General features: G+C 40.1%; 1 protein-coding gene across 1 annotated transcript in view; it reads left to right on the forward strand.

The window, feature by feature from the left end:
- Positions 1-2,690: 2,690 nt before the first annotated feature.
- Positions 2,691-25,223, forward strand: part of LOC141991963 (S-phase kinase-associated protein 1) — a 116,981-nt gene continuing 94,448 nt past the window's right edge. Inside the window, exons 1-9 of the mRNA XM_074960450.1 lie at positions 2,691-2,846; positions 5,715-5,900; positions 8,309-8,503; positions 9,281-9,459; positions 10,486-10,598; positions 12,167-12,306; positions 17,988-18,076; positions 23,380-23,533; positions 24,332-24,409. Of these exons, the coding sequence (XP_074816551.1) occupies positions 5,736-5,900; positions 8,309-8,503; positions 9,281-9,459; positions 10,486-10,598; positions 12,167-12,306; positions 17,988-18,076; positions 23,380-23,533; positions 24,332-24,409 (1,113 nt within the window). The 5' untranslated portion in view covers positions 2,691-2,846; positions 5,715-5,735. The remainder of the gene's footprint in view (positions 2,847-5,714; positions 5,901-8,308; positions 8,504-9,280; positions 9,460-10,485; positions 10,599-12,166; positions 12,307-17,987; positions 18,077-23,379; positions 23,534-24,331; positions 24,410-25,223) is intronic.

The following is a 25,223-nucleotide window of genomic DNA, read 5'->3' on the forward strand; positions in this document are numbered from 1 at the left end:
TCTTAGAAAAATAAAAACAAAGGTTTGTGCATTTTCTCTTTCAGGTTATATATATGTCACACTAGGTGGATTATGTGGAGGGTTTTTTTAATCAAATTAAATTCATTCTGGGTTGTGTTTTAAGTTAAATCACAACTGCATTAGTCAAAGTATGCAGTTAATATGCATGTGATTTTAGGGTTTCTCTTATCATTCCCTGGCTATGAAGATTTACTGAATCTTGGTAACCGAATCTTTCAGTAAATAGCGAATTTTTGGTATTTACCAAAAACCTCACTGCAGGAGTCAGTCATTTTAGACATGTCTGCTGATATTGTTCTCCTGCAGTACATTGTTAAATAGACCTTAACTTGTTATTGCAGTTACATCCTATTGTATTTCACTAAGGACATTTTAGTTAAAATATTACTTCCACTTTATCATATACTATTACTCATCATGCAACACTGCATTACAATGATTAATTATAAAAGGTTTCAAACTGGAATTTTTTTCTTACATGGTCTCATATATTTAAAACATCACTAGTTTTTTTTCATTCAGGAATGTGCAGAATAACACTGTAATGGCTAATACAATTGTTTGGTTTTAAGTCAGTTATTGATTCCTAATTATTTTTCCCCTGAAAAGGGATAACATTTGATTATGGCAGAAATTTAATCAAAAGTGTCATATTTTCAGACAGTGACATTATTTTTGTTAAAATCTTGAATAGCTCTCAGATTATAAACAAGACATTTTTATAACATAGCCTCAAACAGAAAATCTTCTTACATGCAGAAATAAGGGATTTCTGCCCCTTAATAAGCCTTATGAATGTTAGGAAATGGCAATGAAGCTGAACTGTTTGTTTACTTTTATATTTGTTATGGTATTTCAAACCCCGCAAAACTTCATTTAAAAAATTCAGGCTACTAGGGCCCTGTTCCTGCAATGTCCCTGTGGAGCGTATAGCAGGATCAGAGCCTCGGTGACAAGACTGAGTGACAAGACCTATAATATAATCTACACTCCAAGCACCTCAAATCAAGGAAATGAATATTCAAAGGCATCTCTCATAAACTTTTTTTTTTCTTTTACAGTAGCACCTAGAGGCCCCAGCTGAGTTTGAGGCCCCATTCTGTTAGGTTTTCTACAAACACATAGTGGGAAACAATCCCTGCTCCAAAAGTTTACAGTGTAAGGGACCAGAATGTGACGCATTCTGTACTCTTCTGAAGAGGAATGACTGGATATAAGGATCATGATTAGCCGCTTCTGCAAAGCCACCACTAGTAGTGGATGTGTAGAGCACCAAGGACTGTATGTTGTACCAGGTATAAGGTTTGTGCTGGATACCCCCCCACCTCCCAGAACCTGAGGGAAACTGGGAGCCAGACTGTGACTGAGTCACAGTTTCCCAGACTGCTTCTGACGCAGCAAAACAAAGCAATGATTGAGCCGTAAACGGAGCAGGTAAAGGCTGAGAAAAGAATTATAACATGCTTCCTCTCAATATATTAACATAACCATAGCCCCATTATTCTTACCAAGCCCAAAAAAGTTGGTATTTTATCACAACCTTAACTCTATCCTCTGGATCAGGGGTAGGCATCCTATGGCACGTGTGCCAAAGGCAGCACGTGAGCTGATTTTCAGTGGCACTCACACTGCCCGGGTCCCAGCCACTGGTCCGGAGGGCTCTGCGTTTTCATTTTAAATGACGCGTCTTAAACATTTTAAAAAACCTTATTTACTTTACATACAACAATAGTTTAGTTGTATATTATAGACATATAGAAAGAGACCTTCAAAAAAAGTTTAAATGTATTACTGGAGCGCAAAACCTTAAATTGGAGTGAATAAATGAAGACTGGGCACACCAGTTATAAAGGTTGCTGACCCCTGCTCTGGCTTTTTAAACTGCATTTTTGTTATCTTATTTATGTAACCATAAATATATTGAGAGCTTGTTCAGTAGGACAGGCCACGTCATACATGTGTAGACACTATAAGAGTTCGTAAGGCGTTCAGAATTGCCACTTCATGCATGTGTAGACAATATAAGAGTTCGTAAGGCGTTCAGAATTGCCACTTCATGCATGTGTAGACGCTATAAGAGTCCGTAAGGCGTTCAGAATTGCCACTTCATGCATGTGTAGACGCTATAAGAGTTCGTAAGGCGTTCAGAATTGCCACTTCATGCATGTGTAGACGCTATAAGAGTCCGTAAGGCGATCAGAATCGCTGTCTGTTTGTTTGTTGCACATGTAGATTAGCGGGAACCGTGCCTAGAATGATCTGTCCGCAGCAAGCTCGCACAAGACTGCCCCAGGCTCTGAGCCTGACCGATGTGTGAGCAAATACAAGGTTGACGTGACACGCGTCCTTTCGCCGGGGCTGCGGGAGAGCAGGGTGTCCGTGCCGACCCCGCGCGTGGGCAGGGGGGTGCGACACAGATGACTGTGCTCCTGCCCACGCTCTGTATTCTTTGTCAGTGACGTGACAGGCAGCTGCGTCGCTGTCGCTCCCGCCGCCCGAAAGCCCAGACCCCCCCCCCATTATTGTGCCAATCACCGGCAGCCACCCGCCCCTCTCTCCCCGCATTGAATCCCACCCCCACCTCGGTTCCAGAGCCCCAGCCCCTGCTCTCCCCAGTCCCCATTAACACCCCCAGCAGCCCAGGCCCCCGCGCCTTGACGCCACTTCCGGGTGGAACGCGGTGAGGTCACGGAAGCACCGCGGCCCGATCCTGCGAGCGCTGTTGCTGTAGCTGGTGGTTGCTTTGGTAACAGGGCCCGTGAGGGAGAGGCGTGCCGAGCCGGGATAGAAGGGCCCAGCATGGAAAGCGGGCTCTAGCAGTTCAGGTTAGCTCAGGGCGGGTGGGGCTTGGAGCTGCCCGGGCCAGGGGGAGAGCCGAGGGGCTGGCAGGGGAAGCGGGTGCGGCAGGGAGGCGGCAGGTAGCTAGGCTGGGGAGCTAGGGGGGGTTGAACTGGATGGGCAGCTGGGGCTGGGGGAAGGGGCTGGTAGCTAGGCTGGGCGTTACGGGGGTTGGACTGGATGGGTAGCTAGGGCTGGGGCTGGGGCTGGTAGCTAGGCTGTGGATTGGGGGTTGAACTGGATGGGTAGTTAGAGCTGGGGGAAGGGGCTGGGGCGTTGGACCGGATGGGTAGCTAGGGCTGGGGGAAGACTGTGCTGGGTTGGGGTTGTGGCTGGTCCGGGCAGCAGGGGATGTTGCCGTGGCTTGGGAGCTGGCGGGAGGCTTGGGGGATTGTTGCTCTAGAGCATCAGGAGCAAGGGCTCAAGTGATTGAGTTTTTCCATGGCCTCTCTGGGATTCAGGGGGCAGCTGTCATCCAGCCAGGGCCCTCCTCAGCTGTGTAATAAATCTGGCAAGGTGTGGAATGTAACTATCCTCTCTCCATTTATAGCCCTAGTAACTGGGACGAAGGGAGGGTTTGGGCTCTTCCCTGAGGAATCATGTGCCCCCATGTGGGGGAAGTGCAGCTACTGCACTAAGAAGTTCAATATACATTCCTAGACAGTTAGATCAGGGTTTCAGGGAGGATTTGGTACTCTTTTTCAGGCATTGTGGCTGTGTGGGCAATTCCTGGGAAGAGTTTCAGGTGACCCATGTGAAAGATTCTGGGCAGAGTCCCATAGGGTAGCTAAGGTTTGTCTGAATGCTCAAGAAGCACCTGCCGCCCATAAAATGACATAGGTTATTTCTTAAACATTTCCAGATCACAGAGTTTGAGCAAGTGACTCATAGTGTTATTCTGGCTTGCTTTCACCACACCCCAATAAATGTAGTGATTTTGCTCTCACAGACTAGTCAGTGAAGGAGTTGTGATTTTCTCATTCTTATGCCCCTTCCTCATTTGTAGGTAGAGCACGTTTTGTGTATTCATGTAATCAGTGGTACAAACTATGTAGAGGTCAAATTATTCTTGCCTTGGTTAAACCTCTATTTCTTGTAATAGTTGTTCAAAAAGTTAATCCTATCTTATGCACCTATACTATATGAAAAGAGGATGAACTTTTTAATAACTAAATCTGGTGAATAAATTTATCATGAAGTATGGCTAAATTAAAAACTTGTGGAGATATTCAGGAATTCCAAACAGAGATTATAAGGGAGGCCCTGCTCTCTGACCAAAGGAGTTTCCAGTGGACTGATTTTGATCAACACTCTTTGGACTAAAAAAAAAAGGGGGACTTGTGGCACCTTAGAGATGAACAAATTTATTTGAGCATAAGCTTTCGTGAGCTACAGCTCACTTCATCGGATGCATTCAGTGGAAAATACGGTGGGGAGATTTATATACGCAGAGAACATGAAACAATGGGTGTTACCATACACACTGTAATGAGAGTGATCAGGTAAGGTGAGCTATTACCAGCAGGAAAGTGGGGGGAGGAAACCCTATGTAGTGATAATCAAGGTGGGCCATTTCCAGCAGTGACAAGAATGTCTGACAGGTTTCAGAGTAGCAGCTGTGTTAGTCTGTATTCGCAAAAAAGAAAAGGAGTACTTGTGGCACCTTAGAGACTAACAAATTTATTTGAGCATAAGCTTTCGTGAGCTACAGCTCACTTCCTCGGATGAACGGGGGGGGGGGGGGGGAAATAGTTTTACTTTGTGTAATGACCCATCCACTCCCAGTCTCTATTCAAGCCTAAGTTGAAGAATTGCCACTTTTCAACAAAAAAACTTCAAAAACAGAATCCAACGAGAGACTGCTGAATTGGAATTAATTTGCAAACTGGATACAATTAACTTAGGCTTGAATAAAGACTGGGAGTGGATGGGTCATTACACAAAGTAAAACTATTTCCCCAAGTTTATTCCCCTCCCCCCCCCCCCCCCCCCCCCGCTGTTCCTCAAACGTTCTTGTTGCTGGAAATGGCCAACCTTGATTATCACTACAAAAGTCCGTCCCCCCCGCCCTGCTGGTAATAGCTCACCTTACCTGATCACTCTCCTTACAGTGTGTACGGTAACACCCATTGTTTCATGTTCTCTGTGTATATAAATCTCCCCACTATATTTTCCACTGCATGCATCCAATGAAGTGAGCTGTAGCTCACGAAAGCTTATGCTCAAATAAATTTGTTAGTCTCTAAGGTGCCACAAGTACTCCTTTTCTTTTTGCGGATACAGACTAACATAGCTGCTACTCTGAAACCACTCTTTGGACTATGATTTTGATTTCACTATTTGAATGAACTTTCTGAACTAAGTTAAATTTGACTTTATTTAGGTTGTTCAAAAGTCTTCTTGTTGATAATTTTTTGTCTTACCTTTACATTTTTTAGAATTGTATAATGATTTGAATATTATCGCACTAACTTTGCTTCTTATATTGTTCATGGTTTCATTGTTTGTTCCTTTCCTTTTAATGAGAGTTAAATACAAAAATTGTTTTAAATGTACTGCTATTTAGGGAGTTTCTGGATATTGTCTATAAGACCAATCCTGCAGATGACCACTTGGTTGAACTGGGAATGCACATTTGAGAAAGGGCCTGATCCTGCCATCCAGTCAGACTATTATTGTTATTACTGGGATAAATTTCACACACAGAAGCAAATATTTTAAATGTACAGTGGAGATATTGCTGTCTGTAGGAGTAATTCACCTTGCTAATGTTGTCTGCAAATTGTTCTTTTAGTTTTCTTAAACATATAGTGTATGCCGCAAAATAATTTTTAACATTTTCTCTTTCTATGAAGAAATAAAAATCAGACTGGAAGATGGAGATGTACGAGACCCTTGGCAAAGTGGGAGAGGGGAGTTATGGAACAGTAGTGAAGTGCAAACACAAGGAAACGGGACAGATAGTAGCCATTAAGATATTCTATGAGAAACCAGAAAAATCTGTCAACAAAATTGCTATGAGAGAAATAAAGTTTCTAAAGGTTTGCTTCTTTTGCTTTAATCATTTTGTAAATCACAAGGGTAAGTGCTTGGAAATAAAATTTGCATCATTATTGGCGTATACCTATCACTCATTGGCTATGAAACACACAAAAGATACCAAGAAAAAACATGTTGTTTGACTTGTTTTATTGCCAAGCCTTTTAAAAAAAAAAGTGAAGATAAAAAGTAAAGTGAAGATAAAACTTGTGGCTATGATTTTAAAAGAAACTTGATAAGTGAAACAGTCAATATTTAACATATTAACCTCATCCACCTTGTCTCTCTAATATTTAAAACAGTAGAGTGCACAGATGTGAATTTCGATGGGCTTTTAATTTGGCACAATTTTGCAAACCATTAATCCGATGTGTAGTCCTATGGATTTCTGCACTGGCACAAAAGTCTGCTGATGTCAGCTTTTGATGCAGTTGACATGGATAAATTTATAATTTCTTTACCCCTTGTCCCCAGAAAATTGTGTCTCAATCTATTGCTATACATGGCAGTTTAGCTGAAGGTTCTGAACTGTAAGAGAAATATAAAACAGATTAACCTCTTTCTACCAATCTACATACATATTTGACTTACAAAATTAAAACATTCCCCATTTTTAATATTGGGTTGGGAGTCACAGAGTCCCATGCTTAAGTCTGTCAGCGATTTACCATTTGACTTCAGGTAACTCATGTGCATTCTCTTTGGGACTAGATCCTCAGCTGCATCAGGAAACTGGGTAGGAAGAGCAAAAGTGGCGTTTGTGACTTTCCAATCTAAACTCCAGGTTTGGAGCTTTGAGTGGTTGGTGCCTGGATCCAGCAGACCCAGGGAGGCCATTCTGGGAGCTGCACATCACCAGAATACAGCAGTACCCAGGTCACACCACTTTCCCCAAGCCCTTTCTCCAGTACATTTCCTACAGCCTACACACCATCACCACAGAGGTGTGATGTAGTCATTATCCCAGTTCTGTGCCACCTAGGAACAGAGGAGGAATCTGTGGCTATTCCCTCCCAGAAATTCCCCAGCATGATTTTGTGGCAGTGAAGGTGTTTTCTACTCCCCTACCTACCCCCAAAACCAGTGTATTCATGGGAGGCCAAAGCAGTGCATGTGGAGGATCCTGCAAGAAAGTTAATGCAAACATAATGTATTATGTTTTCTTGTTAAACACGTTAGAGATGGTTTGGGGCAGATTCCTGTTTGACCTGGCTTGCCCTTTTCTCTCTCAGCCAACCTAGTGTTTGCAAATTCAAAGCCTGAGATTTAAATTTATTTTTTATAGTTGAATGACTGGGTCATAAAGTCTGACTCTCAGTACCAACCCCACTCATTGCCCTAACAGGACGTTTATTTTTTAATTTGATCCTTATCAATTTTTAATTAAGACTTGGCGAAAGTACAAAAAACCAGATTCTATGGTAAGGGCCTGATTCTCCAACTTGTATAGAAGTCAAGGGGAATAAAGGCTCTAGTTCTAAATCTAGACTAATTTCCGTCTGCCTTAGTAGTATTAATCTGAATGGATGCCTCTATAACTGAGAATGTAACCCAAAATTATTCAAGATGGTTATAATTAAAAAATTTAGACACATCATCTTTGTAGTCCATTAATAAACAACTTAATAAAACTTTAAAAATACTAAAACTAGAATATAAATAAAATAAAATATGGAGCTTAATGTGAAATGGTGCACATTTTTAAAAATACCAGTTTGACATGAGGCTTTGCATCTTTAATTGATCAATGCAAATAAAGTGCATGTGCAGGAGTTTTTCTTACCTTCTCTCAGTCAACCATTTCAGTTATATTATTCCTGGCTTACACCGCTGTACCTGACAGCAGTTTTTGGTTCACCGTTAGTGAGCTCTGACAAAGGGGGGAAAAGTTCTAGCTTTTGTACCACAGCAGAAGCTGATTTAGTGGGGACTTGAAAGTCTGTACAGCATGGATTTTTTTTCTTCTTAATTAGGTCCAGTGGTATCAACAAAGTTTTAGCAACTTTGAGTATATTAGCAAAAACAACGAGGAGTCCTTGTGGTACCTTAGAGACTAACAAATTTATTTGGGCATAAGCTTTCGTGGGCTAAAACCCACTTCATCAGATGCATGGAGTGAAAAATACAGTAAGCAGTATAAATATTACAGCACATGAAAAGATGGGAGTTCCTTACCAAGTGGGGGTTCAGATTCAGCTTCATTTTGGCAAAATAGTTGAAATAGCAATAGTTTAAATATTGGGGGAAGGTTAGAGTAGAGGGAATAAGAATTTCTGAATATTTACAAAATGATGTAAATCTTTCATGTCTATCCTTGCAAATATGTCTCTTGGTCAAGGAGAAAAACTATCCTAATAGAAATAAATACTGAAAAGCTACAGTAGAATGTTTTATTTCCTCTCACCGACAGCAATTTCGTCATGAAAACCTGGTCAACCTGATAGAAGTATTTAGACAGAAAAAAAAAATTCATTTGGTGTTTGAATTTATTGATCATACAGTTTTAGATGAGCTACAACATTACTGTCAAGGACTGGATAATAAAAGACTTAGAAGATACCTCTTTCAGATCCTTCGAGCAATTGAGTATCTCCACAGCAACAATGTAAGTACTTTGTAGAAGCTACAAAATAAGGCTAAAACAAAGTGGTGTTATATTTCTGATTGATTTTACATAGTGTTTTGTCTCCCAGAGTTTGAAAATGTTAATTCCATATTAAAAAATTCTAGTTTCATAATAATAGCCTAAATGCTGCCAACTGAATTTTGATTTTTAGAACTGAAACACTTGTGCAGTAAAAGATGAAATACTTTAAAGGGTTAGCCATTAAAGGGTTAGGTACTGTAATTCTCAGGGGTGAGCTGTGTCCACACTGTTTGGATCCAGATCTAAACTTTGGTTCTGAGATGTTTGGAGTTTGGGTTATGGTTCTTGTCCATTTCTGATTATTATTGCTTTCTTATTAACCTACTACACCACTGTATCCTCCCGTTTCAGATTTTCAGGGCAGTTTGCTTACAGCACATTGCTCTCCACTCCGAGCTCTCTCAGTCTTTTTGCAGTTTCTTCCCTGGTCTCCAGGGTGCCTGTTTTTTTTGTTTGTTCGTTTCTTTATTTTGAGGGGTGGGTTGGGGTGCATTGTTACTTCTCTTTTTCTCCCCACCGCATACACATTAGGCTGTTGCCGTGTGTAGCAGTAGCAGCCTATGGTTGTCACCCTCTGCAGACAATTTTGAGAATTTAGGACACTGTACTGCTTATTGTGATCCTAACGTGGCAAAATGTATGTGTTTGTTTCAGTCCATGCTCTTTGAGAGTAATCTTTTTTGCAGAATCCTTTTTATTTATTAAGGTAAATTAGACTTTCCTTCTTTTGTCCAGGTCATACATCGTGATATCAAACCTGAGAATATCTTAGTATCCCAGACGGGAATTACTAAACTATGTGATTTTGGTTTTGCTCGGACATTAGCTGCCCCTGGTGATATTTATACAGATTATGTGGCCACACGATGGTACAGGGCTCCAGAACTGGTATTAAAAGACACCACATATGGGAAGTATGTATTTTTATTTACATACCTTATTATTAAGCTGGCATGGAGCAGCATTGTTAGAACTTATACTTTTTAGAGCAATATAGTACTGTTAACAAAAAGTCAGAAATTAATTTGCTTGTAGGTGAAACAATTTTCCTGTAAAAATCATGTTAAACCAACAAAAGGATTTAAAATCACTTTGACAAATCAAATCTCTAGTGCCTAGACATAGTAGGGGAACGTTAGATGTGTTCTGTCACATATTTTAAAGAGTGACTCTTGCTTTACTAAAGAAGAGTAAAATAATAACAAAATTAATTCCCAATACCCAACAAAATGTCCACATATATCGGGTCACATATATGCATTTAAGGCTTGATCTTGAACCGATTGAAGTCGATGGCAAAGCTTTTACTGACTTCAGTGGCGCATAGTCTACCATTAAATAGAATACTCTAATTTTATAGACCATACAGATTTTCAATATTTGTTATATAGTTCCTAGACAGATGGTAATCCTTTAAGTGTTATAACACCAAGAACATCATAATCTTTAATCAGATTAGAGCTATTGTCTGAGTCTCAAAAAGAGGATTAAGAGAAATGTCATGAAACAAGAAATAAAAATATTTGGCAGTTTCATATGAGCATGCTAATTAAAGTTCTGCTGTTAAGTATGACTTTTGGAGAATAATATGCCAGATTCACTCATAATACATGCTAATGCTACTACACGAGTTTAAGGACTGTCTTAGTAGATACTGTAGTTGTTTTGTAGCTATATTAATTATAGATCTTCATATACAGTTACACAAACTAAAGGAATTTCACAGCTAAGTGCTGCAATATTATTTCGTAATTGTGAATATATTTTAAAGTGTAATTAATTCTGTGTTATCCTTTTATATTGTCAAATATTCTGTTATTTTAGAAATATTTTAATTCTTTAAAAAATTTTCTTTTTAAAATATCAGCTCCCTCTAAATATGTTTTATCTTAGCATCAATCTCTGTATTGTTGAGCACTTTGTTCATTTCCTGATCTTAGACCTGTGGACATCTGGGCTTTAGGTTGTATGATCATTGAGATGGCCACTGGAAATCCTTATCTACCCAGTAGCTCTGACCTAGACCTACTCCATAAAATTGTGACAAAAGTAGGTGAGTATTGCTGATGTGTAATGCAGACAATATTTAAGAAAAACATTGACATGTTATATCAATTTGATTGTTGCGCTATATAATCAGAGAAATGTAGAGTGGAAGGGACCTTGAGAAGTCATCAACTCCACCCCCCTGCACTGAGACAGGAACAAGTAAACCTCCTTGACCATCCCTGACAGGTGTTTTTACAGCCTGTTCTTAAAAGCTCCAATGAGGGGGATTCCACAGCCTCCCTTGGAATCCTATTCCGGAGCTTAACTACCCTTATAATTAGAAAGTTTTCCCTAATATCTAACCCAAATCTCCCTTGCTGCAGATTAAGCACATTACTTCTTGTCTTACTTTCAGTGGACATGGATTACAATTGATTCCTGGCTTCTTTATAACAGCCTTTAATATATTTGAAGACTGTTTTCAGGTCCCTCCTCAGTATTCTTTTCTCAAGATTAAACATGCCCACTTTTTTAAAACCCATCCTCACAAGTCAGGTTTTCTAAACCTTTTATAATTTTTTTTTTTTTTGCTCTCTTCTGGACTTTCTTAAAGTGTGGTACCCAGAAATGGACACTGTACTCCAGCTGAGGCCTCACCAGTAGAACAGGACAGTTACCACCTTGGAATGATATTAGCCTTTTTAGCAACTACATCACACTCGTGATTCATATTGAAATTGTGATCCACTGTAACTCCCAGATCCTTTTCGGCAGTACTACCACCTAGCCAGTTATTCCCCATTTTGTAGTTTTGTATTTGATTTTTCCTACTTAAATGAAATACTTCGCACTTATCTTTATTGAATTTCATCTTGTTGAATTCAGACCAATTCTCTAATTTTTCAAGGTTGTTTTGAATTCTAATCCTGTCCTCCAAAGTGCTTGCAACCCCTCCCAATTTATCCACGTCATTAATGAAAATACTGAATAGTACTGGACCCAGGACTGACCCCTGCAGGACCCCACTAGATACACCCACCCAGTTGGAAAGCAAACCATTCATAACTACTGTTTGAGTATAGTCTTTTTTTCTTTTGCACTGAGCTTCAGACTTGCAGCAACGTAAGTCCTGTTTATTTTATCCTCCTAACAATATGAAACTGTAGGAAGGAGAATTCTAATTGTAAAGATGAGTGAAGGTCATTTAATTGTCAATATCCTTATTCATGCTGCTGTAATAGTTTGTGGTGATGACATGAAAGATGCAAAGATGGGGGTAAAGCCTCATCATCTGCAGGGTTATACATGTATAAACTACTTTGTGCATCAAACTGCAAATATAATCTATAGTGCAGAACAAGTCTTTACCGGAGGGATCTGCTTTTTAAGTAACTTTCCTCTTTGGGAGGGGAAGTAAAGAGGGAAATATAGCAATCTAACATTGTTGCTGAATAGTTTTCAGCTTTACTTTGAAGCCTAAAGGCATTTCTGTTGAGAGATTTTTAATTAATCTTAGCTATCCTCATGAATAGTAGAATAAGAGTACTGTATATATACTTAATTATATGTATTTAAAATACACTTATTTATTGGCTGCTCACAGTGAATTTTGAAAACTATATTTTCTTTCAGGGAATTTGACACCTCATCTTCAGAGTATTTTTATAAGGAGTCCAGTTTTTTCAGGGGTTGTCCTTCCGGAAGTCCAGCATCCTAAAAATGCAAAGAAAAAGTATCCCAAGCTCTGTGCATTACTGGCAGATATTGTTCATGTATGTTAGAAGAGGTCTGAGTATCACGCTTGCTGATGATTATTATTTGTAGCTGTGCCTAATGTATAATATCATGTTGTGACCAGGGTCTCAGCGGGGGCCAGCTGAGGTTACCTAATTAGGGTGAACTGCAAAGAATGGGGCAGACAAACCCCAAAGCTGGTGGATAATTCGATACTTAGATTTACCAAGCCAACACTAAATTGCTTGTTATACCTTACTGGTTACTCAGAAGTCCAAACAACACAGTTCCCTTGAAGTAACCCAGCCTCAGGCCTCCATCCAGACACCCAAGTCAAATATGACGAAGATTTCTAAAATCTTATTTCGTCATATAAAAGAAAAGGTTCTGCCAATCCCAAAGGATTGGACACATTACCTCCCAGGTTTCAGAGTAGCAGCCGTGTGAGTCTGTATCCACAAAAAGAACAGAAGTACTTGTGGCATCTTAGAGACTAACAAATTTATTTGAGCATAAGCTTTCATGGGCTACAGCCCACTTCATCGGGTTACTGAATATTCCATATCTTACCCAAATACATGCTTATATCCAATTCTTATTAACTAAACTAAAATTTACTAAAAAAGAAAAGAGAGAGTATGGTTAAAAGATCAGTATTCATAAAGATGTGAGTTCAGTTCTTGAGGTTCAGATACATGGCAGAGATGGTGAGCTTTGTAGTTGCAAAGAATTCTTTCAGAAATATTTCATAGGTTATAGTCTCATGTTTATATTTCAGGGCGGTCCTGTCAGAACTGGGATCTCAATCCTGGTGGCTTAGGCATCCCCTGCATGAAACCTCAAGCAGATCTGAGATAAACAGGATCAGGACCCAACATACTTTTATACAGTTTTCTAGCCTCCACTTGACCATACAGTCCTGGGTAAACAATAGGCTTTTGATGTAACCTTCTGCTTTCTAAACACCACCAGTAATTAGTTACACACATTAACATACAACAATTTATTCATTAGTGACAGGTTTCAGAGTGGTAGCCTTGTTAGTCTGTATCAGCAAAAATAATGAGGCGTCCTTGTGGCACCTTAGAGACTAACAAATTCATTTGGGCATAAGCTTTCGTAGGTTGGAACCCACTTCATCAGATGCATGGAATGAAAATACAGGAGCAGGTATAAATACATGAAAGGATGGAGGTTGCTTTACCAAGTGTGAGGTCAGTCTAAAGAGATAAATCAATTAACAGCAGGATACCAAGGGAGGAAAAATAGTTTTTGAAGTGGTAAGAGAGTGGCCCATTACAGACAGTTGACAAGAAGGTGTGAGTAACAGTAGGGAGAAATTAATTAAGTTTAGGTTTTGTAATGACCCAACCACTCGCAGTCTCTATTCAGGCCTAATCTGATGGTATCCAGTTTGCAAATTAATTCCAGTTCTGCAGCTTCACGTTGGAGTCTGTTTTTGAAGTTTTTTTGTTGAAGAATTGCCACTTTTAGGTCTGTTATTGAGTGACCAGAGAGATTGAAGTGTTCTCCTACTGGTTTTTGAATCTTATGATTCCTGATGTCAGATTTGTGTCCATTTATTCTTCCGCATAGAGACTGTCCAGTTTGGCCAATGTACATGGCAGAGGGGCATTGCTGGCACATGATGGCATATATCACGTTGGTAGATGTACAAGTGAATGAGCCCTTGATGGTGTGGCTGATGTGGTTAGGTCCTATGATGGTGTCCCTTGAATAGATATGTGGACAGAGTTGGCACTGGGGTTTGTAGCAGGATTTGGTTCCTGGGTTGGTGTTTTTGTTGTGTGGTGTGTAGTTGCTTGTGAGTATTTGCTTCAGATTGGGGGGCTGTCTGTAAGTGAGGACTGGCCTGTCTCCCAAGGTCTGTGACAGTGAGGGATCGTCCTTCAGGATAGGTTGTAGATCCTTGATGATGCTCTGGAGAGGTTTTAGTTGGGGGCTGTAGGTGACGGCTAGTGGCATTCTGTTACTTTCTTTGTTGGGCCTGTCTTGTAGTAGGTGACTTCTTGGTACCCTTCTGGCTCTGTCAATCTGTTTCTTCACTTCACCAGGTGGGTATTGCAGTTTTAAAAATGCTTGATAGAGATTCTGTAGGTGTTTGTCTCTGTCTGAGGGATCGGAGCAAATGCGGTTGTATCTTAGAGCTTGGCTGTAGACAATGGATCATGTGGTGTGGTCTGGATGAAAGCTGGAGGCATGTAGGTAAGTATAGTGGTCAGTAGGTTTCCGGTATAGGATGGTGTTTATGTGACCATCGCTTATTAGCACTGTAGTGTCTAGGAAGTGGATCTCTTGTGTGGACTGGTCCAGGCTGAGGTTGATGGTAGGGTGGAAATCGTTGAAATCTTGGTGGAATTCCTTAAGGGCCTCCTTCCCAAGGGGCCAGATGATGAAGATGTCATCAATGTAGCGCAAGTAGAGTAGGGGTGTAAGAGGACGAGAGCTGAGGAAGCGTTGTTCTAAGTCAGCCATAAAAATGTTGGCATACTGAGGGGCCATGCGGGTACCCATAGAAGTCCCACTGACTTGAAGGTATAAATTGTCCCCAAATGTGAAATAGTTGTGGGTGAGGACAAAGTCACAAAGTTCAGCCACCAGGTTTGCCATGATGGTATCGGGGATGCTATTCCTGATGGCTTGTACAAAGTCCATCTTTGTGTGGAATGTTGGTGTAGAGGGCTTCTACATCCATAGTGGTTAGGATGGTGTTTTCCGGAAGATTAGACTGACAGAGCCAGAAGGGTACTGAGAAGTCACCTACTACAAGACAGGCCCAACGAAGAAAGTTAGACTGACCTCACGCTTGGTAAAGCAACTCCCATCCTTTCATGTATTTATATCTGCTCCTGTATTTTCACTCCATGCATCTGATGAAGTGGGTTCTAACCCACGAAAGCTTATGCCAAAAAAAATTTGTTAGTCTCTAAAGTGCCACAAGGACTCCTCGTTATTTTTATTCATTAGGTAGTCTATCACAAACTTCAAAGAGACATATAGACAATGACGTTACTTCACCCAAGATTAATCTAAATGTTAATATTCCCTTTTGATCTTTGAATTAGGAGCTATAGTGACAGACAGGAACTGTCTGTTTACATGGGTAGCATCTAAGGTACACACAGTTGGTGTCACTTGTAACTTCTAACAATATAGGTTTGCATTTCAAAGTTTTAGCCTGCCTAGCCATAGAATGGCTCTAATTACCATTTCTAACATGTCTTTAAAGGTCAGCTTTGGGTTAATTAGTCTGCAAGCTGTTTAACCCTTTCTGGCCATGAGTTATATTTTGTATAAGATTTGTTGCAATTATATAACAGTGGTAACAATAGTGATTTGCATAGTTATATTTTAATTAGACCACGTCAAACATGTACAAGCCAAAGTTTCCTCCAGCAAACCCTTAATGACCCAATCCATCCATGTTGGTCTGTTTACAGCTGGCATTGAAAGTCAATGGACTTATGCTCCTAAGTCACTTAGGTGATTTTTGAAAACTCTACCCAATGCTATACATATATGTACTGTTTAATTACTGTATTCGCTACTGTACAATTACAGAGAGTAATAGTGGGGAAAAAATGAATGCATTTTGTTGGAATACAGCAGTTCTTTCTTTGGCATTAGAAAATACTGCTGGTTTCAAGAAAATGAAGAATCTCATTCATTCAGTGAAAGGACCATAAGCCAAATTTTCTTTAATTATAGCACTCACAAAATGAATGATTACACAGACTAAAGTGGGTATAGTGTTGCAGGAGTATTCCATTCTTCTCTGCCTAGCTCTGTTGCATTGTACACATCCCTCACAATTCCAGTAGGAAATCTACTGTGAGAAGAAATTGCCAGTAGTGCTAATTGTGGTGGTTTTGTGATACTGATATATTTTCAGAAGGGTATAGGTTATGACCATCAAGCTCATTTCATTTGTGATCAAAGGCAGCATTGAACACAAGCCTCAGGGGAGGGAGTATAGTTTATATATTGCATCACTTCTGCTCATCAAAGCTTTTTTTTTTTTTAAAAGTTTAATCCACAAAACTTGAGAGAGCAAACGTGAATTTTTAGTGGATTTCTTTTAGCTCTCTGTGTGTCTTTACAGAGGCAGTATATAGGAATATTGTTGAACAGACCCATCTCAGAACTACTCATCCTGATCATCTAGTTAGTCGGGGATGCAGGACATTCTCCATTAGTTAGGACCCATTTTCTAAGTTGGTCACTCCAGAAAATGGAGTTACAGATGTGAGACATAGAAAGGCTGTGGTAATAGAAATATTCACAGCAGGATCTCTGGCAACCATGTGAACTGTTTGGTGACTTCTCTACTGGGTGCAAAGGTGTTAAATCTCCCAAGACATCTAGAGACAACATCTAGTAAGTGGTGAGGATTGTGGTCATGGTAGAGACATTTAGATTACTAGGGGAAAGATCTAGATTGATGGCCTTATGGTAGCTTTTTCTGAAATGCTTCCCACTCCATGCTTGGGCAGCGAGACAGAAGAAGCTTCAGACTCTTAGTGCATAGATGAAAATAAGGTGTAAAGGAGAGGGATTTACATTTACTGGGCACCTAGGATCTCTGCGGAAGGAGGAACTTATATAGAAATGATGGGCTTCACCATAACCAAAGTGCTGGCAAAGGAAGCTACCACACTTTTGGTATATTATTTAAATGAGGACCTGGGAGAAAACTAACAGATGCTGAGGAGCACTCTGATTGGACAAAGACATCTGGAAGACATGGATGTAAGTCATACAAACATAACTCTGCATCCCGTAAAGGATAGGACATAAATTATAGACAGAGTAGAGGAAGGTCATGTTGAGACTAGTTAGGTAAATTCCAGAATAGCAACAAGGTGTCAGAGTAAGGAGTTAAATGAACATAGGCACACAACCAAAAATAAAAATGGAGGGGCCAGATATTTGGCCAGTTAGTCTTCTTTGATAGTGCAAAGCGTGAAAGCTGACCTAAAGAGAAAGCAGAGAATCCCTGGGTGGCGTAAAGTTGCCAGAACCTGCTCTATGTCACTCTCTTCTCCAGCCCTCTATAAGGGGGCAGGAGGAATATGCTGGGGAAATCCTCAGCCATTAGAGCAGTCCATAGGGGACCATTCCAGCCAGTATAACTTAGAGTAGCCCTTGGGCCGTTGGCTAGCCCGAGGATCAGGAGGGCATAATGATGGCTTAGAGCCATCTTCCAACCATCTGACACTGAGCAGAGTTTGGTTACAGCTACAGATCTGTTCCTAAAAATATCTGTACCAACATAAAAAGCTTTACAGTGAAAATAATTAAACTAGATTGTGTAGCAATAGAAGAGGACCTAGACATAATAGGCATTACTGAAACATGGTGCAATGACAAAAAAAAATCAATGGAATAAAGTTATACAGGGCTTTCAACTGTACAGGTAGAACAGATTAGAGCATAGAGGCAGTGAGTAGTGTTATACCTGTACGATGCTTTAGACTCTAATGAGATATAATTTCTAACTGCAGAGGACTATACTATAGAATCTGTATGGATACAAATCTCAGGTTGTGTGAGTACAAATATATTAGTAGCCTCTGAAATGCAGTTATTTGTAAGCTGGTGTTACACTATTATCACAGGCAGTAATAAACAACATTGCTTACATTATGCGGTATGTGATTTTAAAATTCCTTCTAAAATAACCTCTAATATTTTACAGGCTTGTTTACAAATGGATCCCACTGATAGGATCTCATCTACAGATCTGCTGCAGCATGACTATTTTACTAGAGATGGATTTATTGAAAAGTAAGTATTTTGTTGGCCACTAAAACATAAAAAGCCCTAGTTTCAGATTTTTATAATTTTATATGATTTTTGTAAGAGCTACAGTAAATAGGGAAGTACATGGTATACAAATATACAAGGGTAATAATTTAGAACAAGTGTATTTTTGTGAAGCTATAGGAACATTCAGTTACTGTCTGTTTTATCCCTAAGATCTAAAAGAATTCAACATCCCTGTAGGTAATAGATCATGATGAAAGTTGTGCTTCATTAAGTACTTGTGCCCACTCTGTCCAGTTGGTGGGTCTAGGGTAGTTTAAGATATAATTACAGCTGTTCTACCTGCCAACAGTAAACCAGAGATGGGAATAAGAATGGCAGTGTCCCCAAAATTGAACATGAGGTTTTTAGGAAAACTGTTCTACAAGATAAACTGAGAAATCTTAGCTATTATGGCCTCCCAAAAGGAGGCCATAATACAGGGGTGACTTCACAAATTCCGATCACGTCTCTACCTCACTGGGCCGGATCCTCAGATGTTGTAAGTCATCATGATTGTGTTGGCTTTAATGGTGCTATGGTGACTTACACCAGCTGGAAGATCCAGCTCTTTGTCTGCCATAAAGGAATCTCTGTTAATTCTGTATAGGTCACAGAAAGTGAATTTTAATCCCTGTATGAGGTATAATTGAATATTCCTGAGCCTTTATATTACATAAAACAAGGGACATTTTACTTCTTTGTAATTTTTATTTGCTTATTTGTACAGCTGGTATATTTTATAAAAGTAAAAATAGCAAATTAAATGGAAGAAATCCTGTTATGCAAAGCACTGATATAATTACAGAAAATCAGAAAATACTGTCAAGAACAGAAATAGTAATGTATGAAGCTACACATCTAACTAGAGAAACAGTACTGTATAATTATACACGGGGGTGGTTGAGCTGTCTATTATTAAGGTTGCCCAACACTTCTCATTATAAGACCCGGTTTTCAGTTGCTTATGACGTTGCCAAACTTTAACTGCTTGGGCTGCAATTTTATATGCCAGGTGTCTACCACTGGCTGAATTTTTCTCAAAAATTTCAGCAAAAATGGTTCCGTTGCTTCTGAGACTGAAGCAAAGGAAAATATGTTGTTTTGCCTGTGTCAAAAAATTCTGGCAACTTTTTTCTTTGAACGGCACTGTCACACCCATGCTTTGAGAGCAGGGACTTGAAATTTGTCTCAGGGATATGCTTTTTGCTATCACAGTGAAAATCCATCCAAGTCTGAGCAAGTTATAAGCCTTTGCAAAATCGCAGTTTGTGTGTGCTTGAGACTTCTTTGATTTTAGTAGCTAAAATCTCCAAAAATTCCATCCTCACTGAGCATACTTCATCCACTCAGAGTTCCTAGAGCATGTTCCCTCCTGCCCAAAGCTCAGGCGCAAAACTGGGCTTTCCCTGTAATGACTCCCATCTGCTCTGGGCTGAGGTGGGGCCAGGCACTGATACTGAGAGCAGGGAGCCTGTCTCTTCCCTGTCTTCAGTGACCCCTGGTCTCCTTGCTGGCACCCAGGCAGCATGGAGGAGGAAGCCATCTGAATCAAATGCAGTGGGGACAGACAGAAGCTGGACTGCGGGGTGGGAAAAGAGTAAAAAGGGGCAATGAGTCTGTTGAGACTGGGACTGGAGGAGGAGGGAGAGAAACTGGGACTGGCTGGTCCACAGCCGGTGCAAGGATGTTTCGCACCTTAGGCAAAACTTCCACCTTGCACCCGCCCCTCTCCCCCCCGGAACCCTGGGGCAGCTCCCCGCCCTGAGGCACCCCCTCCCCGCGGCAGCTCCCCTCCATCACCCCCCCTCCTTCAGCCTGAGGAGCCCCACCTGTGGCAGCTTCCCCCCTCCCCTCGGCCCGGGGAGCCCCCCCGGCGGCAGCTCCCCACCACCCCCTCCCTCCCCTCGGCCCAGGGAGCCACGTGCAGCAGCTCCCTGCCCCAGCTCACTTCTGCTTACCTCTGCTTCACCTCCTCCCCAAGCACGCCGCCGCTTCTCCCGCCTCCCAGGCTTGCGGCGCCAATCAGCTGTTTGGTGCGCAAGCCTGGGAGGAAGAGAAGCAGAGCTGGGTGGTGCTCGGTGGAGCAGAGGTGAGCTGGGGCGGGGAGCGGTTCCCCTGCCCGCCGTCCCCCTTCCTCCCCCCCGTTACTTGCTGCAGGCGGCCCTCCCCGTCCCAGCTCACCTCCGCTCCACCGCCGCCCCCAACCACTTGGCACTTTAGGCAACTGCCTAGTTCGCCTAGTGATTGCACCAGTCCTGGGCTGGTCACGCAAACTGGGACTGGTAATTGTGGGGAAGGGAATGCTGGGACTGGGAGAGAGGAAAGGCTGGAGCTGGGGCGGAGAGTCTGGGACTGAAAGCTGGAACAGTGGGGAGTGAGAGGCTGGGCAAGGAGATTAGGATTGGATGTGCAGATGGGGGGAACTAGGAGTGGTAAGGGGAGTTTGGAACTCAGGAAGCAATCCCAGAAGGGGAGAGTAGGACTAGGATGAGAAACTTGTGGAAAAAATAGTATGTGATGATGTTATTAAAGACTGTATTGTAAAACATATGCACAGTAGGTCCGAATTAAGGTTGCCTTAATTCTGGCATTTCCTAAACTTTTAGAGCTTGACTTTGCAATCTTAAAAATGTTCATATGAAGTTTTTTGTATGTAATACAATGTAAGTGTAACAAAATTGACTTAACATTGCTGCTGAAATCTTAAATTTTGCATTTCCTTATATTTATTGAATTTAATTGTGCTAAAATTATTTAAATAAGTGTTGCATTTAATTTTCTAGGGTTTTTTTTTAAACTAAGCAGGAGTGAAAAAAGTGATTGGCTGTACTTAACAGTGTTCGCATTTAAATGGTCACAATTAGATATCTTATAATTTGTTAGGGCTAGAAACAAAATCATTATACCCTTGGAAAGGGAAATTACCATCTTTCTGTTGAGACTCTTACTTTTAGCCCTAGCTGATTGCAAGATATTAGACCTTAAAACTGTCATATTTTCATCTACAGAAATGCTGTTTTAGACCACATTTAGATTTTTTGGGCTCTCTTTCTCCCTTGTATGTTGAACTCATGGTAACTAAGGCATCTGGATTCACAGGTGGATGAATACCAAAAATATTTCCAGTAGCATTTTAAAAGCTCTCCAAAGCACTTTGGAAAATACATTTTCTCTGATACATATAGAGGACATGATGATGTGGGCAGAATAATGGCTTTATCAACATTCTTCTGGGATAGCCTGTATAATTCACTCTTAGTTTCATCACTCATCAGTAACACAGCCATTCCTAAAACTTTACGCTATAACACACTCCTTTATATTACATCACCCTGGCCTGCATTTAGATAGTTAGCCAGCTATACCTATAGGACCTGGCCTGATGCCCACTGCAGTTGATCCGATTTCTTCCATTGTCTTCAGTAAGGCAACGCCTACACTATAGGCCTGAGCTTTTGATCACATACATAGGTTTCTGAGGTTATGAGCTGGGGTGCAATTCCCAGTTTGCATACACATTCTCTCACTAGCTCTCATTGAGCTAATATGCTAAAAATAGTAGTGTAAGCAGTGGCAGTGGCAAGTGTTGGCCTGGGCTAGCCACGCCGAGTGTGTACCCACAAGTTCTGGGTGGGTTTGTACTCGGGGTGGCTAGCCCATGCTGCTGCTTGCCGCTGCCCGTCTTACTGCAGCCACACTTCTGTTTTTAGCATGCTAGCTCAATGAGAGCTAGTGCGAGTATGTGTACACAAGTGGGGGATCACACCCCTATCTCCAAGTGTAGATGTAGCCTCAGTGTTGAATCAGTCATATAGAGAACAATAGAAAATGCACAAAGAAGTTCATAGCTTAAAGGTCACCGTTTCTATGAGGGGAGGGGCATAATGGGTGTGCCACTTTGCAACCTCAGAAACCCAGGGGTTTGCCCAAAATCTCTAATCGCACACACAAGTGCCCATTAATTTGTGGTATTACCTGTTTTGCATGCATATACATGGGGTTTTTTTTTACATTGCAAAAATGTACAGATTTTTCCCAATACACACACCCTCAATGAAGCAGGCAGAATGTCTACACCTGACACACTACAGCAGCACAACTGTGCCGTTGCAGCTGCACTGCTGTAGCGCTTCACTGGGTATGTCTACGCTTAAGACGCTACAGCTGTCTACACTGGGGATTAGGTCACCTTAACTATGTCACTCAGGGACATATTTTTCACACCCTTGAGTGACGTACTGAAGCCGACTTAATTTTTTAGAGTAGACAAAGCCTGAGTAGACACTACCTTTGCTGAAGGGAGGGCTTCTCTCATCACTGTACCTTATCCACCTCCCCGAGAAACAGTAGTTAGATCGACAGAAGAATTCTTCCATCAACCTGGCACTATCTACACTATGGGTTAGGTTGGTATTGCTATGTCTCTCAAAGGTCTGGATTTTTCACACCCTTGAGGGATGTACCTATACACATGTAAGTTTTTAGTGTAGACCAGCCCTAAATGTTTGGTTCTTAAGAGCAGTTGTGTACAATAATTTAAATGTTTTAGTTTCTCTGTGTTGTAGTTTTGAGGAGGACTAGTGTCAGCCACCTTTCTCAAAACTGATTTCTAGTGGCCAGAAAAAAACAAAACAAAACATGAAATTGAATTAATGGTTTGGAATAACACTATACTTTTCAGTTTGGAATTATAACTAACTACTAATTAGTACAGTGAATGTAAATTATACATGATGCAAAACAATAGTGTGTGAATTAGATCAGTGTGAACTTTCCTTTTTCAGGATTAATTATATTGGTGTCAAGTATTTAGCAAAAAAGAATTAAAGCGTCTATCAAAAATGTTGCAAAACTGGCGAGACATATGTTGAATCAGTCAGACCTAAAAGGGATTTTGTTAGTGTTTGATGCCAAGAAGTTTCCTTGAATTTTAGAACAACAATAAATAGACTGGTATATAATTTGTCAACACTAAAATTGAACCTTCTAAACGTGAATAAATTTTGCCTTTTGAAAAAGACTTTCTAAGGAACATAATGTACTTATTAGCAAACATTTTTAAAAACCTTTGTCTAAAGAGCCAAAATCAAATTTGTAAAAGATATGTCCTTTATTAACATGCTTCATAGTTTTGCCAAATATAGTTGCATCATGCATAAATCTGTTCATGAGATATTTGGCAGGTAAATTTGTTAATTAATGGGGTAGGTTAAGTATTGGCCATAAAATGTTAAGGGAAAAACTGTATGTATGAAAATAAAAAGAATATTTCACTTTATCAGATTCTTACCAGAACTGAAGGCTAAATTATTACAAGAAGCAAAGTTAAATTCTCTTTCAAAACTCAGAGAGAATACTAAAGAGATTGAGCTAATAAAAGATGAAAAGAGAACTATTCATATTATTGCCTCTCAGAATGGTCCAGTGGTTGGGAAGGTGAGAATTAATTTTCTTAAAATATTTATTGTTGCATTAAATTGTCATCTTAAACTGTATAACTACAATATAGAGGTACAGTAGAACCTCAGAGTTACAAACACCTCGGGAATGGAGGCTGTTCGTAACTCTGAAATGTTTGTCTGAACAAAATGTTATGGTTGTTATTTCAACCACTTAATGTTGACTTAATACAGCTTTGAAACTTTACTATGTAAAAGAAAAATGCTGCTTTCCCCCTTTTTTTTAGTAGTTTACGTTTAACACAGTACAGCACTGTATTTGCTTTTTTTTTTTTTTTTTTTTTTGTCTCTGCTGCTGCCTGATTGTGTGCTTCTGGTTCTAAATGAGGTGTGTGGGTGATTGGTCAGTTTGTAACTCTGGTCTTTGTAACTCTAAAGGTTCTACTGTAATAGATTGGACTGTGTTTCTGAAGTCAGTGTAGTTAGAGTAGGAATGAATTTGGTCTGTTACATTCAGAGAGACAAATATTATCAAAATGAAACAAAATTGTTAATCCATTATCTTATATTTTGATATATTCATTGGGATCCTGATTCAGCAGTCAATCCTGATTCAGCAAAGCACTTAAGCACATGCTTAACTTTAGGGATAAACTTAAGCACATGCTTAAATACTTTGCTGAACTGGAGTCTAGATGTCTGTAGTTAGAGTAAATCTGATGAAAAGATGATGAAAGAAGCAAGGGTCCTTATTGACTTCATTTAGATACCTTTCTAATCTATCTGCTAGCTACCTGTATATATAACACTTTCTATTGCCATTTATATCTTACAGATGTTTTGGGACAACAGTACCAAGGATTCTTCCAGCTGTAAAGCGGTCCTCAAACTAGGGAGCAAGGAACATTTCTTGGTGATTTGCAAATTATTATTCATATTGTGGTAGCACCAAAAATGTGCTAGGCACTTTCCAAAGACAGATGAAAACACATACCCTGCCTTTAAAGGAAAGTTTGAGACCACTTTATTAGTTGAGGAATCCATAATATTAGTGTTGTTCAGAAACACCAATAAGATACAAGTAGCAACACTGGTATTGGAACAATTTGAGAACCAAGCAGTGAGGGGCTGAGAGGAGAGATGATCCATGAGAGGCTATTTTTGTTATGAAGTGGTCCCCATGATGAAAAGGTAGGAGAATCACAGTATTCCAGAAACAAATAATACTATATTAAAGGGACACAATCAGTCTAAAATCCAGTCAATTTCAAAGCATGAATTAAAAGTACTTTTAAGTACTAAGTCTAGATCTACTGGCAAATTTTGTGGTTTTGTAATCACACTTCCCTATTTGTAAAAATGTTTTTTCTATTCTCTGTTGCTGTGTGAATGACGAGACAAACTAAATAAGAGATTGACTGATTATAAAAAGTGGAATTGACTGTTCACTAAGTACTGTCATAATAAAAATAAACAAAAAATAGATTATTATTTTTTCTCAAATTGCTTTTAGTTACAGTAAGTAATCTTGGTTGTTTCTTGAAGTGTAATTTTTAGGTTGACTGCATGTCTCTTTAAAGCATGGTTATAGCCTTTTATTCCCCTAGCTACACTTTGCAGGTATGGATAGGTCCTTTAATTCCGGACTCCATTTAGAGTGTTAGAAAAATATATTCAAATCAGCAGTCTAAATTTAATTCACATTTTGTTTTTCTTAGGCCACATCG

Source organism: Natator depressus, chromosome 8, assembly GCF_965152275.1.
Source record: "Natator depressus isolate rNatDep1 chromosome 8, rNatDep2.hap1, whole genome shotgun sequence".
In the NCBI taxonomy this organism is placed as follows: Eukaryota; Metazoa; Chordata; order Testudines; family Cheloniidae; genus Natator; species Natator depressus.